Source organism: Lactuca serriola, chromosome 9 (genome assembly GCF_051521515.1).
Source record: "Lactuca serriola cultivar US96UC23 chromosome 9, Lser_US96UC23_V15, whole genome shotgun sequence".
NCBI classification, from domain to species: Eukaryota; Viridiplantae; Streptophyta; class Magnoliopsida; order Asterales; family Asteraceae; genus Lactuca; species Lactuca serriola.
Window position 1 is genome coordinate 84,375,546 of NC_136416.1, and position 13,376 is coordinate 84,388,921.

At 33.3% G+C, this 13,376-nt stretch overlaps 1 protein-coding gene, 1 long non-coding RNA gene and 4 other non-coding genes across 7 annotated transcripts; all 6 read right to left on the bottom strand.

The window, feature by feature from the left end:
* Positions 1–3,472: 3,472 nt before the first annotated feature.
* On the bottom strand, positions 3,473–7,679 carry LOC145075033 (uncharacterized). Its single transcript, XM_079021325.1, has 10 exons — positions 7,564–7,679; positions 6,010–6,834; positions 5,774–5,917; positions 5,325–5,693; positions 5,171–5,242; positions 4,996–5,079; positions 4,706–4,888; positions 4,351–4,617; positions 4,097–4,276; positions 3,473–3,996 (listed from the first exon to the last, which is right to left on the bottom strand). Exons 3-8 carry the CDS (start codon positions 5,900–5,902, stop codon positions 4,597–4,599), a joined length of 858 nt encoding a protein of 285 aa, XP_078877451.1. The 5' UTR covers positions 5,903–5,917; positions 6,010–6,834; positions 7,564–7,679; the 3' UTR covers positions 3,473–3,996; positions 4,097–4,276; positions 4,351–4,596.
* Positions 7,680–7,980: 301 nt separating this feature from the next.
* Positions 7,981–13,058, bottom strand: LOC145075034 (uncharacterized). Of its 2 annotated transcripts, XR_013692263.1 has the most exons (5): positions 12,841–13,058; positions 8,651–9,189; positions 8,494–8,557; positions 8,280–8,398; positions 7,981–8,037 (listed from the first exon to the last, which is right to left on the bottom strand). It is a non-coding gene; the product is annotated as an uncharacterized LOC145075034 (long non-coding RNA). The 2 variants fall into 2 exon arrangements; XR_013692262.1 differs by having other exon boundaries at positions 7,989–8,398.
* TRNAK-CUU (transfer RNA lysine (anticodon CUU)) lies at positions 12,039–12,111 on the bottom strand. The gene has a single exon. It is a non-coding gene; the product is annotated as a tRNA-Lys (tRNA).
* Positions 12,197–12,269, bottom strand: TRNAK-CUU (transfer RNA lysine (anticodon CUU)). Its single transcript has one exon. It is a non-coding gene; the product is annotated as a tRNA-Lys (tRNA).
* TRNAK-CUU (transfer RNA lysine (anticodon CUU)) lies at positions 12,367–12,439 on the bottom strand. The gene has a single exon. It is a non-coding gene; the product is annotated as a tRNA-Lys (tRNA).
* On the bottom strand, positions 12,525–12,597 carry TRNAK-CUU (transfer RNA lysine (anticodon CUU)). Its single transcript has one exon. It is a non-coding gene; the product is annotated as a tRNA-Lys (tRNA).
* Positions 13,059–13,376: the final 318 nt, after the last annotated feature.

Below are 13,376 nucleotides of genomic sequence, written 5' to 3' on the forward strand. Positions count from 1 at the left end.
GTTTTCAGCATTGAAAATATTTGTTAGACGGCTCCAAAACATTGGATCATTCAACTTGCTTGTCTCGTACACATGAATATAAGCATGTGTAAGAACCAAGAACTCTTCATTGCTCCATGATATAGAAGTCATTTGGATTGAAACAAAGAGGGTAGAATCTAAAAAACAATATTTGAACAACTATATTGGTTAATTTAATAACGTTTTGCATGTAACTTAGGGTCAATTTATAGTAGTTTCTACACAAAATCGCAGTCCAAACTTCTAATATGTCTGCAATTCATAGTCAAAATTAACTGACGAATGCAGTGTACTATACTTATAACACAACAGATCACTGTTCGAGTTGACAATTCATCCCCGGTTGAATGACAACACAATACATTGTTGTTTGAGTTGACAACTCATTGCACCAGGAAAGTAAGGAGTCGTTATAAATAGATTTCAATATCCGTTGTAATTGTATTCTATTACTTCCCTCCTTGCAATTATGGACTCACCACGTATATGGAGGAACGCAGAGGAGGTCGCTTTGGTTCAAGCTTGGATTACAACTGTAGAGGTGGATTTTCCACCGGGTCCCCCACAAGTTCGTGCTGGATCATTTTGGTCTCGTGTCTGTCATTTGTTTCACCATTTAATGAACCGCACTCAATATCGAAGAAGAAGAGATGTCAAAGCGAAGTTTCTGGATATGAAAATGAAGGTGAAACAATTTCAACGTATTTATAACGAGTTGGATAACGAACATGCAAATACGGATGAAGACATTCTACGGCAGGTGGCTTTGGAACTATACCGCTTTCAATACGATGGTAGCGAGTTTACCCACTTAGATGCATGGAATGTTTTAAAGAATGTCCCTTATTTTTAATATGCATGTTGGTTAAGTTAATTGTTTTTCGTTATTTAAGTTGCTTGTTGTTGTATGTGTCTAGTCGTTAGTATTTAATAAACGTCCATTTCTTTTAATGTATGTTGTTCCCTCAATAGCCAATATTTAGAAAGCAATAAAATAAAACCGGGGTACATAAATAACTAACACATAATACGACATAAAAAATAAACTGGGTACATGGATAACTAATACGTAACACAGCAGTAAAATAAAAACGGAGTACATAAAAAACTAATACATAATACTACATAAAACATAAATGTGCTACATGAATAACTACTACATTGAGGGAGGTAACAGGACCACCGTTTCATTTGGTATTTCCCAATGCTCATATGATGGTATACCATTCACCAACTCAGATCCATATGCAACTCGATACACATAATTAGTGAGCTTGTATTCAACCATTCTCTGAATGGACTCAGATGTACGGGTTCTTAGACATGCTATAGCGTGGCCACATGGTATACCGTTTTTTTGCCATTTACCACAACTACATACCCTTCGTTCAAGTTGTACGTTGCTGGTGGAAAAAGTGTCATGGACTTCAAATGTATCCCCATACAAACGTTTTGCATTACAATTGTAAGACTTGTTGAGACTTTTTTGAACCTTACTCTCAACGTAAGGGGTCAACCCACCAGACAACCTCCCTGTAAAATTTGATATTTTAATAAAAATAGCAGCATAATAAAAAAAACAAAATATAACAATCTCCCTTACCAGCCAGTTCGGCCCGTTCAGCATACTTTGATTTTATCGACGTGGTGGTTAACTCAATTATCATTGTTATAGGAAAATCACGTGAGGATATAATTTGCAAAATTTCAGGGACGTCAATCGATTTAACATTGTAACGTATTTTTGGGAAAAATGCTCTTGTCCATTTTGAAATCGGTATATCGTCAAGCCAGTAAATTGGACTCATAAGCAAGGTGCAGAAAGGTGGTTGCCTACATGTACTTTGCAACCTTTCGAAACACAAGTAAAAATCATCAACGCTATATGCATTGCATGACTTCCAAAACAACGATTCGACTTTCGTATTGTTATGTCCGATAGACTCATGTATCTTTCGAGCTATATCTTTAGGACAATATCCATGATAGGAATCCGGGTAGGCACTGTCAACACCAAAGTCTATGTTATCACACATGTTGCTTATGAAACCAACCTCTGTGTCCTCACCTAAACAATCTCTTAACCTCATCATGAACCATCTCCATGATTCTTCACACTGTAAGGTTCCCAAACCAAGTGCTAAGAGTAGTGGCTCATGATTTCCATCTAAAGCCACTGCGAAGTACATTGTTGTCAGAAAGCTCCCAAGAAGGGGTAAATAACCCACATATATCAGCGGTATCATGCACCTAAGGAAGGTACGAATCTACATAAAAACGAACACATATTAGTGTTATGTAAGAACTAATCGACATACATTACCATGAAATATTGTATAACTCAATAAAAGAAGTATGTTATACCACGCAACCTAAAGCCACAAAACAGAACTGAAAGCGGTTGTTATCGGTTTTCTTAATGGCTGTGAAGGTATTAGGATTTGTTCTTTGAAGGTTATGCAAGAAAATTGGTAGTTGAGAAAAGGTTCTTTGGCTGTGACTACTCATTTTCAATACCGATAATTGTGCTCTACAATGATCACACAAATGGAATTATAAATAGAAGATATTGTATCTCTACTGATCAAAATTCATAGTTTAACCTTTTAAATTCGTAGTTGAACATTTTGAATTCATAGTCAAACCAGTTCATTTCATAGTCAAATTTCACTGACCGACATGACAATACTACAGAATGTACTTGTCTGCATTTCATAGTTGACCTTTTTGAATTCATAGTCAAACCAGTTCATTTCATAGTCAAATTTCACTGACCGACATAACAATACTACAGAATGTACTTGTCTGCATTCCATAGTTGAACTTTTTGAATTCATAGTCAAACCAGTTCATTTCATAGTCAAAAAGAATTGTCCGTAATATGATTTATTCTATAAATGGGTGTCACTCATTATGAAAAAATTTAACTGAGAAAGTAACTCCGATTTAAAAGAATAAGAAGGCTAATGGCATACTGCAATTGTGGAGGAGAACGTATCGTTAGGATTTCGGGTACAGCTAAAAACCCAGGAAGATTGTTCTACGTTTGCCCGTATTTGGTATCATGTTCTTACCGTCATTCAAATTTAAACCCTCGTGTTTACATCACACAAATTTATTTTCTTACTGTGGATATTAAATTTAACAGGGACCAAAATGCGGGTTTATCAGTTGGGTTGATGAAGAGAAGGACCAATCTTCTATGGTAATAGCTAAAGTAGCTAACTCTAATAAGCTCTTTCAATCAGAAAATAAGAAGTTAAAGATAGCGTTGGTTTGTAGTTGGGTGTTGTTCTTGGCAGTTCTTGTTTACAAGTTGTAAGCTTTTCAATATTGTTTTTATGGTTTTGAAGTTGTTAGGTCAATAAATTGTTGTATTTGTAACGTTAAAACAAATGTTGTGGTCGTTCTTATGTTGAATTTATTGATAAGTAATTAGTAGGTCATTAAATTGTTGTAATTGTCGTAACGTTATATTTTTTGTCATCCGTTGAGTAAACTCTAAAGATAAACTAATAATGAAATCCAACATTAATTTGTATATACATTTATATAATCCAACTACAGAGGAGCAAGACTAGACCCCCAAATAATTTTTGCCATCCGGAGACGGAACTCTAAAGCTGCGTTCTTTGGGTCAATAAGAACACGTATTGGTTGACCTGAAACCAATTGCTCCATAAACATACAAAGAAAAACACCGCAATCTCCCAAATGACTACTTTGTTGGGGAACGTTTTCTTCATAAATGAATTGCATATTCAATGGAATCCTTGGGATGTTCCTCCGCGCCCAATACTTAATCTTGTCCAAATAATTTGCCACCCGATGTTAAAATTTGGAAAAGATTCCTTCGGATTGGAATTTTTCATAAGCACCTCTACCAAGACTGTCATAAATATGCACTTCCATTGACGCTAATCGTAGTTCCCCAAATAGCCAATGATTAGGGGATGAATGAATCGGCAATAAGACCTGTATAAGGATCAGAAAATAAAATTATGTTTATTTACATCACAATACAAAAACATAACAAAAAAACGATATTATTTTCAATATAAACTATTAAGTTTACCGTATCAACATCCCACCAAGCAACCATGAAGTTGGGGTATGTAGCAATACCAGCCATAAACGCCCTCCAGTCCTGTCCTTCTTCCAAAGCATGAGAAACAAAAAAATTTGGAGGCATTATTGTATGTCGGTCGCTCTCAAACCGTCTCTCCATCAAAAGTCGGTACCAAATGGTTATATGCTGCGCACATGATACTTTTGTTATTGACTAAAAAACAATTAACTTTTAAAAGAATTAATTAACAATTTATTTACCGCTGACTCCAACCATCCGTCGTGTGTATGCCCAAACAATGAGCTCCAAAAATCTCTATCTAACATGAAATTAAACAAACGATGCTGCACATCGTATGAATGCAATACATAATTTTGGATGACATCCTCACCGCCTGCTACGTAAGGTTGCAGGCGCAACATGGAGAAGTCATGAGCAACACCAAAAACTGGAGGAGGAACGGGGCTTGTTGATTTCATACCAACCTTCTTTTTTGTTCTTCTTTTTTATTTCGGTGTCGTGTGCAACTAAAAACAATATTCAAATGTTTAAATGTATATCTTTCAGATAATTCACATAAACATAAAATCATCAGTTTATAAATAAAACGAATACCTCGGTGTAAGGAGTGCATAAAAATTGTGATGGTTTTCGACTCCTAGGTTTATCGGGTGTAACTTCTTTGTCATCATCACCATCATGAAAATAATCTACATTTCCCATTATTATTAGTTCGTCTTCATCCGGCACATCATCATCAAATTTGTTCCTTGCATTGTCATTCCTCTCCTCCCACTCCTACATTAAAGATAATACTTTATACTTAATAACGAAATACACATAATTTAATAAGCAATAATATCTAAATAAACAAAATATTAATATTAATGTAACTATATAATAACCTCTTTAACTTCACTATAATCGTTTACATCACACACATCATCATCAAATTTGTTCCCCGCATACTGAGTACTCTCCTCCAACACCTACATTAAAAATATAACTTTTTACTTAATAACAAAATACATTTTATTAAAAAGTAATTATTAAAATCGTAAAGGTAACATCTATAACAACCTTGTCGTCTTGAGTATCACCAAAAACATTTTGAGTTGTATTGTTTTTATTTATCACTTCATCTTGCACAACCTATATTTTCAAATATAAAATATGAACACAGGTATTCATATATGTTAATAAAATTTAATAAATAATGTAGCGTGTAACTAACCTGTTCATCATAATTTCTTTGTGACACTGTCGGTTCCTCAAAAATAATGTCGTTCCAAAATTGATCATTATTCACTTCTTCAACAAAAACCTCTGTAGGTTGTCGGTTCATAAACACATGCTGCTCCAGTGCATGTAGCCGTTTCAACACCTCGTCTAGCTTGTGTTTCCCACTGCCCCGACCTCTACCATGAGAGCGACCACTTGACGACATACTAGACGAAGATTCGTCTTGTCTCCTAAAATGGTCCCGTACTGGGGATGGAACTGCTTTCCCTTCACCATATACATACTCTTGAAATGACATATAATAAAAAGATGTCATCTCACCATCACCCGATAACATGTTTTGTCTTGGTGGTAGCCCCTCCTAAAAAATTAAACATATTAAAAATGCATATAAAACTATAATAATCAACTTTATTAATAATAAACGAAATATTTTTAAACCTGCATCTTTGACCAAATCTTGTTCACGTCAACCCATTTCAATTTTTTTGTTCCGCTCCATCTTTTCATCCGAGGCAAGTCTTTATTTTTTCTCAATGCAAATCCACATGCACGAACAGCCGGAATCATCTCATATATCCATATCTACAATTTTGTACAATTACAGTAATAAAAGTTAAAATTAAAATAAAAAAATATAACAATAAAACAATTTAAATATAAGAAAATTTTTATACCCTAATTGGAGCCGTAAATCCTGAGACGGAATACTTTAAAGTTTGACCACGCTCAGGAAGTGATAAATAATGATGTATCTTATTCCACGTATCCTCAAGGTCAACATAAGTAAAATCCCATAGATAGCTACCCCAAGCGAAGCTAACAAAACAAAAAAAACAAAATTGATTATTATATAAATTATAACTTTAATAAAATAGAACTTTTAACGTAAAGAAAATATACCTATTCCAGATATCCAAATTCTCAGCCAAATAAAACCAATCTTGTGGCACCCGATCGTTAACTTCTTTGCCCAAAAAACCTTCACACAAAATGTATATCAAACATACTCTAACTGCATCAAGGTCGTCAAGTGCTAGGAATGTTTGATTTAAAATTAAACTTTTCAGGTCGCCGATTTTCACCGAACTATTAGTATGGTCCGGAAATAGCCGTTCACGCAGTAAACATCTTTTTTTATTGCTTATTAATTTTTCCGACCCTTTTCTCCCAATGTTTTTTGGATACTCCCCAAAATTGAAGTCGGTAATCAAACAAAACTCTTCCGGCCCATAAACCATTTTGGTATTGCCTACTCGAAAATATAAACGTTTTATTCCATCTGGAGATAAAACAGGGTCCGACCGGATCTGATGAAGGAACATTTTATGAAACAATAAAACGTCCCCTTGTAAACGAGGGACATCAATAAAATAGCCAAAGACGGTATTTCTGAAAATAGCACGTCGGGCATCATCTAAAACTTCAAAGACTTCCCATATGTTACCGCCAGAGCCTTTTAGGTTCGCAAAGGCTTTCGTATTCATTAAACTAAAATCATGCTGCAAAAAAAAACACAAAAACAAATTAGATAACTAAAAAATATATTTTTTTTTAAATATATGATTACGAACTGCAAATACTTTCTTAATTACTAATATATATATTTCCGATAAAAAACAATAACATACACAAATATATTTACGATAGAAAACAATATCATACATAATTATATAAATATTTTCAACTTAAACATATTTTCAACTTAAACAAATTTTCAACTTAAACGACAAATATATAAACAATTTTTATCTTTCTAATTAAAACTAACATTATATAACCATATAAACAAAAAAATTTAAAAATAAAACGACAACCAAACTAACAATTTTGCAAGTTATACGACTACTTTATACAAATTTTTCAACTTATACGACAAATAAAAACAATTTCTAACAATATATATACGACAAATTTTCAACTTATACAAATGTTATACTTATACGACAAATATATATACAAACGACTATTTTGCAGTTTATATAAACAATTATAGGATAAAAATTTACAAGATTTCAGGTTATACAACAACTAAAAAAACTACAAAAATAACAAATTGTAAACATTATCTACGCAGTCTCTACTTGTCTCTACTTGCATTTAAACTTCAAGTATACTAAAAATATACTAAAACTATCAAACACAACAAAATTACCCTTTTTTAACACTAAATAATACAACAATTGATAAAAAAAAAATAACTTTAAACATTAAAAGAGTTAAAATCTAACCATATTTGCGGGATTGTTGACATAATCCTCCATTTTCTTCAAAAACTAGCCAAAATTCCGAGAGAAGCCCAAAGTTAGAGAGAGTTTTTGTGTAGAGAATGGTGAAAAATGAAAAAAAAAAAAAAAAACGTTTTTATACCTAAAAATCACCCATTTCACAGATGAGAAGGTCCCATCTGCGAAATGGGCTTCTCATCTGTGAAAGTACAAGTGCCTAAAGCACAACTGTGCTTTAAGCACTTGTACTTTCGCAGATGAGAAGCCCATTTCGCAGATGGGACCTTCTCATCTGCGAAATGGGTGGCTAATTATGTAATCTCGATTTTTTTTGGCTATTTTTGTAATGCAATTAGTGTAATTGGCTATTTTTGTCATTTTCTCTAAAATATAAGATAAAGTTTTATAATATTAAATTACCTTTTCACGTTCAGCTTGCTCCTCTGCCTCCCTCTCACTAAAGGAGTATGCTTCACACTATGATGGTGACAATTAATCAGCAAAAAATATAAGATTTATAAATTTTTTTATTTTATTATTTGAGAGTTTTCAATCAAAACTATCATGCAAAAAGGTAGTTTCTCTACAACCAAACGTATTTGATTGTTGTTTTTCTGTATATACATAAGAACATTAATTTAAGTTAATGAGTGTTAAAAAGAGAAGTATTTGATTAAATGAACTTAAAATAATGAAAAATAAACTAAACATATGCTTACTATCCGCCTCATCTTATTCTTCTTTCTTCCTCGTTTCAATATCTTCAGAAAAAGATAGCCATGGATTAGCTTTGATTTTCCGTTTTTTTTTTTTTTTTTGTAATTGAAGCTCCTCTTCCCTAAAGTAATACAAAAATATAAAATTAGCAATTAAGAATGAATATTAACTGTAAACACGAAAATATATAAATGTTAATGACTTAATGTTACTCACTCTTGTTGTAGCTATTAAAGTTTTCTTTTTCTTCTTCTTCAATCTTAACTCGAATGTTAACCCTCTGTATACAAGTATAGTTATGTGAAATTCAAAGTTGTTTTTGTAAGTAGTAAGTTGAGTGAAAGGAGAAAGAATGTTTGAATCAGTGACTAACCTTTTCAACATATTGCTCCCTTATGACAGGCCTAACTATTTCCTTCTTGAAAGCAGTCTCAAGAATCTGACCGGATTTATAATGTCAACCAAATTCAAATTAACCCCTAAAACACTCGAGAATAGATCGATGACACTGATAAAGATATAATGGGACCTTAATACATTATACATTACAGAACCTTAGGTAATTGACTGATAACAGTAAAGCATGAGCGTCAAATTTACACTTTACAGGCTTATGCTACCCTTAGCTAGGGTAAATTGCGATCCATTAAATTAGGGCATAGAAATCAGTATGGATATACGACAATTGATTGCAAGATGCACATGTAGATGCATGGATATACAACAAATTGGATGTATGTGTTGAATCATGGCTATATAGCCCAAATCTACTTCATAGCCTTTAAGCTAGTGTTCAGTACATTCTTTAAGAATCAAATTCTGATACGGTCCTTTAACATACATCTTTCCCAGTCAAGTTCTTTCAAATACGATGCATACTTGACAATCGATTCAGGGAATTCACACACCGACCTATACATCATTAAAAGAACAGTAAAAATCGCAAACCCAAAATCTTGAAATTCCATAGACCCAAATGTATTGATCAAAGCAATAGGAATACAGAATCAAGAAAATCGATAAGAATGGAACATGATTATGTAAAACACATCTACTTTGAATGAAAAAGTAGAAAAAAAAATTATAACAAATAAAACGCACTTCAATCATCTCAATCAGACTCTCTCTAACCATTCACTGATACCAAAATCGAAAGCTTTAATTGGATTCCATATGACCATTCACTTAGAAAAAATAAACAAACTTGCATCCAATCAGTTCATGTAGGAGTTAAATATCCGGACGAACCTTTACTCCTTGTGTAAACCTGCAAAAAAGGTGAAAATGAAGTTGCGACTGCTGAGATCTTTGGGTTGAGAAAGATAGAAACCTGGAGGTTTAGAGAAAGGGAGAGGAAATAGCCGATGGTGGTTGCGGAGGAAAAGGCAGCGCCCATAAAAAGCAGTAAATGGAGATAGGGATAGAGATGACCAAACCGAAACTGCCCAAAATCGGCTGCTAAATTGTAGGGATTAAGATTTGGTATTGAATGTAATTGAAATTAATCGAATGGGCGGGAAAAAATCGGGTAAATAGGTGGAGAAAATGACACGTGGCATCTTGCTTGTTTATAAGATGGACACGTGGCGTTTAAGAGAGGTTTTTATTAAGCATACTAGGTGTGAAACCCGTGTATTACATGGGTTAATTTAAAAAAAATAATAAACATTAAAGTGTAAACAAAAAATATTTTTTAATGTATAACTTTAAATTAAGGAAGATACATATTTATTGCAATTTAATATATCATATATATCATATTTAATACTTTACATATATAAGTATATGACTTTAATTTTAAAAATTGGAACAAACCAAAAATTGACAAGTGGATAATATTTATTTCAAAAATAACACAAATGACAAGTGTCAAAATTAATGAGAAATTGACATGTGGCAAAAAAACCTTCATTTATTAAGGAGGATATATATATATATATATATATATATATATATATATATATATATATATATATATTGCAATTGAAATATTTTTATAAAAATACTTGTCTTTAAATGACGATAAATTTAATTATCATCGTACAACAAGCGAGATGGCAAACGGGTAACAAGCTGCCCTGCTAAGCCTTTTTGTATAGCAAAGCTCAATCTTTTAAAAACTATATTCATAGAACTAGAGGATATACCATTGCAATGCATAATCCGTTGTACTCTATTAAGAAGTTCAAATACAAATGGTATGAACACGTGTTGATTATCCATACACGATTTCTCATATTTGTGTTGATTATCCATACACGATTTCTCATATTTGGTAATTTTGCCTGTAGCAACTTTTAAAACAATCAGTCCTGCCGTGAAAGATTAGTTGGATTATTTAAAAAGATTAGTTGGAGAGAACGGAATACAAACTAAGACACGGCACCGGATATAACTAGCATTGGGCTTCTTCATCGCTAAAATGAATTGCGTAAAACAGTCATGGGCCCGTGCATGAGCCTAAAATCACTACCATGATGCCACATGGACTAAACTCGTTCTAAAGTGACGCCATATAGCGGATATGAATTGTTTAACTAAAAAAAACCCGAATTATTTATATATGTTTTTCAAAAATTAAATTATTACAACTACGTTTACTCAAAGGATACAAGAAAAGAAGTTTGAAATTACTTTCTTCAAATTTGCAATGCTCTTCGTGTTATTTAATCGGTTGTATTGTCTGCTTCGTCGTATTCGTTATCTTAATCAAAGTAGTCTTAGTCTTCTTCAATGCCTAAGATTTTTCCTACGCGGTCTTTGTCTTATACTGCTTCGTCGTATTCGTTATCTTAATCAAAGTAGTCTTGGTCTTCTTCAATGCCTAAGATTTTTCCTACGCGGTCTTTGTCTTATACTGCTTCGTCGTATTCGTTATCTTAATCAAAGTAGTCTTGGTCTTCTTCAATGCCTAAGATTTTTCCTACGCGGTCTTTGTCTTATACTGCTTCGTCGTATTCGTTATCTTAATCAAAGTAGTCTTGGTCTTCTTCAATGCCTAAGATTTTTCCTACGCGGTCTTTGTCTTATACTGCTTCGTCGTATTCGTTATCTTAATCAAAGTAGTCTTGGTCTTCTTCAATGCCTAAGATTTTTCCTACGCAGTCTTTGTCTTATACTACTTCGTCGTATTCGTTATCTTAATCAAAGTAGTCTTGGTCTTCTTCAATGCCTAAGATTTTTCCTACGCGGTCTTTGTCTTATACTGCTTCGTCGTATTCATTATCTTAATCAAAGTAGTCTTGGTCTTCTTCAATGCCTAAGATTTTTCCTACGCGGTCTTTGTCTTATAGTTTGACACTTTCATAATCGTTAGTAGCAGTATTAGTATAGTAGTAAGGGCTATGGATAAGCTTCTACACATATAATGTCTACCGGTGTTTGTAAAAAATAAATCTTGACATTTTCCTAAACAAATCAACGTCTCATCCACGACTTTACATATTTGTATTAAGATATGTATATAAAAATGCACACCACGACAATATTTTGACAACATGGTCGGTTTGTGAGGACCCCTTGGAAGGTTGAGATTGAGAACCATCAAAATCGGTTTGATTTGACGCCGAGAAAAAAAAAATGAAATATAGAAAAAATACATGGAAAATCGACAATTTGAGATGATAACAATATGAAAGTCATAAACATGAAATTTGATAATTGAGATCACAAAAATGATAGTCAATGTATTTTGCCACAAAAAACATATCTTTCGAACATTCTTCTTTTCTCATTCTCACGAAAAAAAATCTACTTTAAAGCGCCCACCGTGGGGCTCGAACCCACGACCACAAGGTTAAGAGCCTTGCGCTCTACCAACTGAGCTAGACGGGCTTTTGTTTTATATTAACTTTTCTCTATAAAGTAAAAACATTCTTTTACGAAAGAAAACGACTGAAACTATTTTGATAAAAAAAGACGCCCACCGTGGGGCTCGAACCCACGACCACAAGGTTAAGAGCCTTGCGCTCTACCAACTGAGCTAGACGGGCCTTTGATCTCGAATTAACTTTTCCAGTAAAAGTAAAAAATGCTTTTACGAAAGAAATTAACTTTTATAAAAGTGTGATTTTTTGATAAAAAATCAAACGCCCACCGTGGGGCTCGAACCCACGACCACAAGGTTAAGAGCCTTGCGCTCTACCAACTGAGCTAGACGGGCTTTTGTTTTATATTAACTTTTCTCTATAAAGTAAAAACATTCTTTTACGAAAGAAAACGACTGAAACTATTTTGATAAAAAAAGACGCCCACCGTGGGGCTCGAACCCACGACCACAAGGTTAAGAGCCTTGCGCTCTACCAACTGAGCTAGACGGGCTATTGCTCTCAACCAAGAACTTTGATTTTCATACCAAATAAAAATTTTATCATCATCAAATCAAATCTGTAACCAAGAACGTGTATGAGATCTTTGAATATGTTTTTTTTTTTTCAAAATAATAATCGGTTACTACGATGTTCAAAGATTGAAAACCAAATAATGAAAAATACTACAATTCAGATATGAAAAACCCAAGAAACTTATGATCGGTTTAAATTAGTAAGGAAATTGAAGACTTACCTTCAGATCTGAAAGAACACGGCATCATCTTGAAGCTTGATTTTGCATGTGTATTGAGGAAATCGGTGGCCGATGGTGGTGGTATTCCTCAACGGAGATGATGATCCCCCTGCCGTCGTTTTTGCCTCGTTGTCATTTCCTGCCTCCCCGTCATCGTCGCAATGGGTCGCGATGATTGCAATGTATGAGAGAGAGAGAGAGAGAGAGAGAGAGAGAGAGAGAGAGAGGGGGATGGGTGGTTTGTAGGACGATTTTGCTGTTTCTATGGATACTAGACAGTTGTTTTTATTTCTTCTTTTTTGGAATTTAATTTTATTTTGTTAAACGTTATTTTTCTTTTCTAATTTACTAAATATACAGATTTTAACAAAATTAAATTATAATATTATAATATTACATGTATTTTAGACTAATCTGTTTTTTACAGTTTAAATAATTGACATTCATTAAATATCTGGATAATCATAGTCCTCATGCTATATCTTTGTTTTTTGTTTTTTTTTTTTTTATAGTTTTGTTGTATCGATTTCCATAAA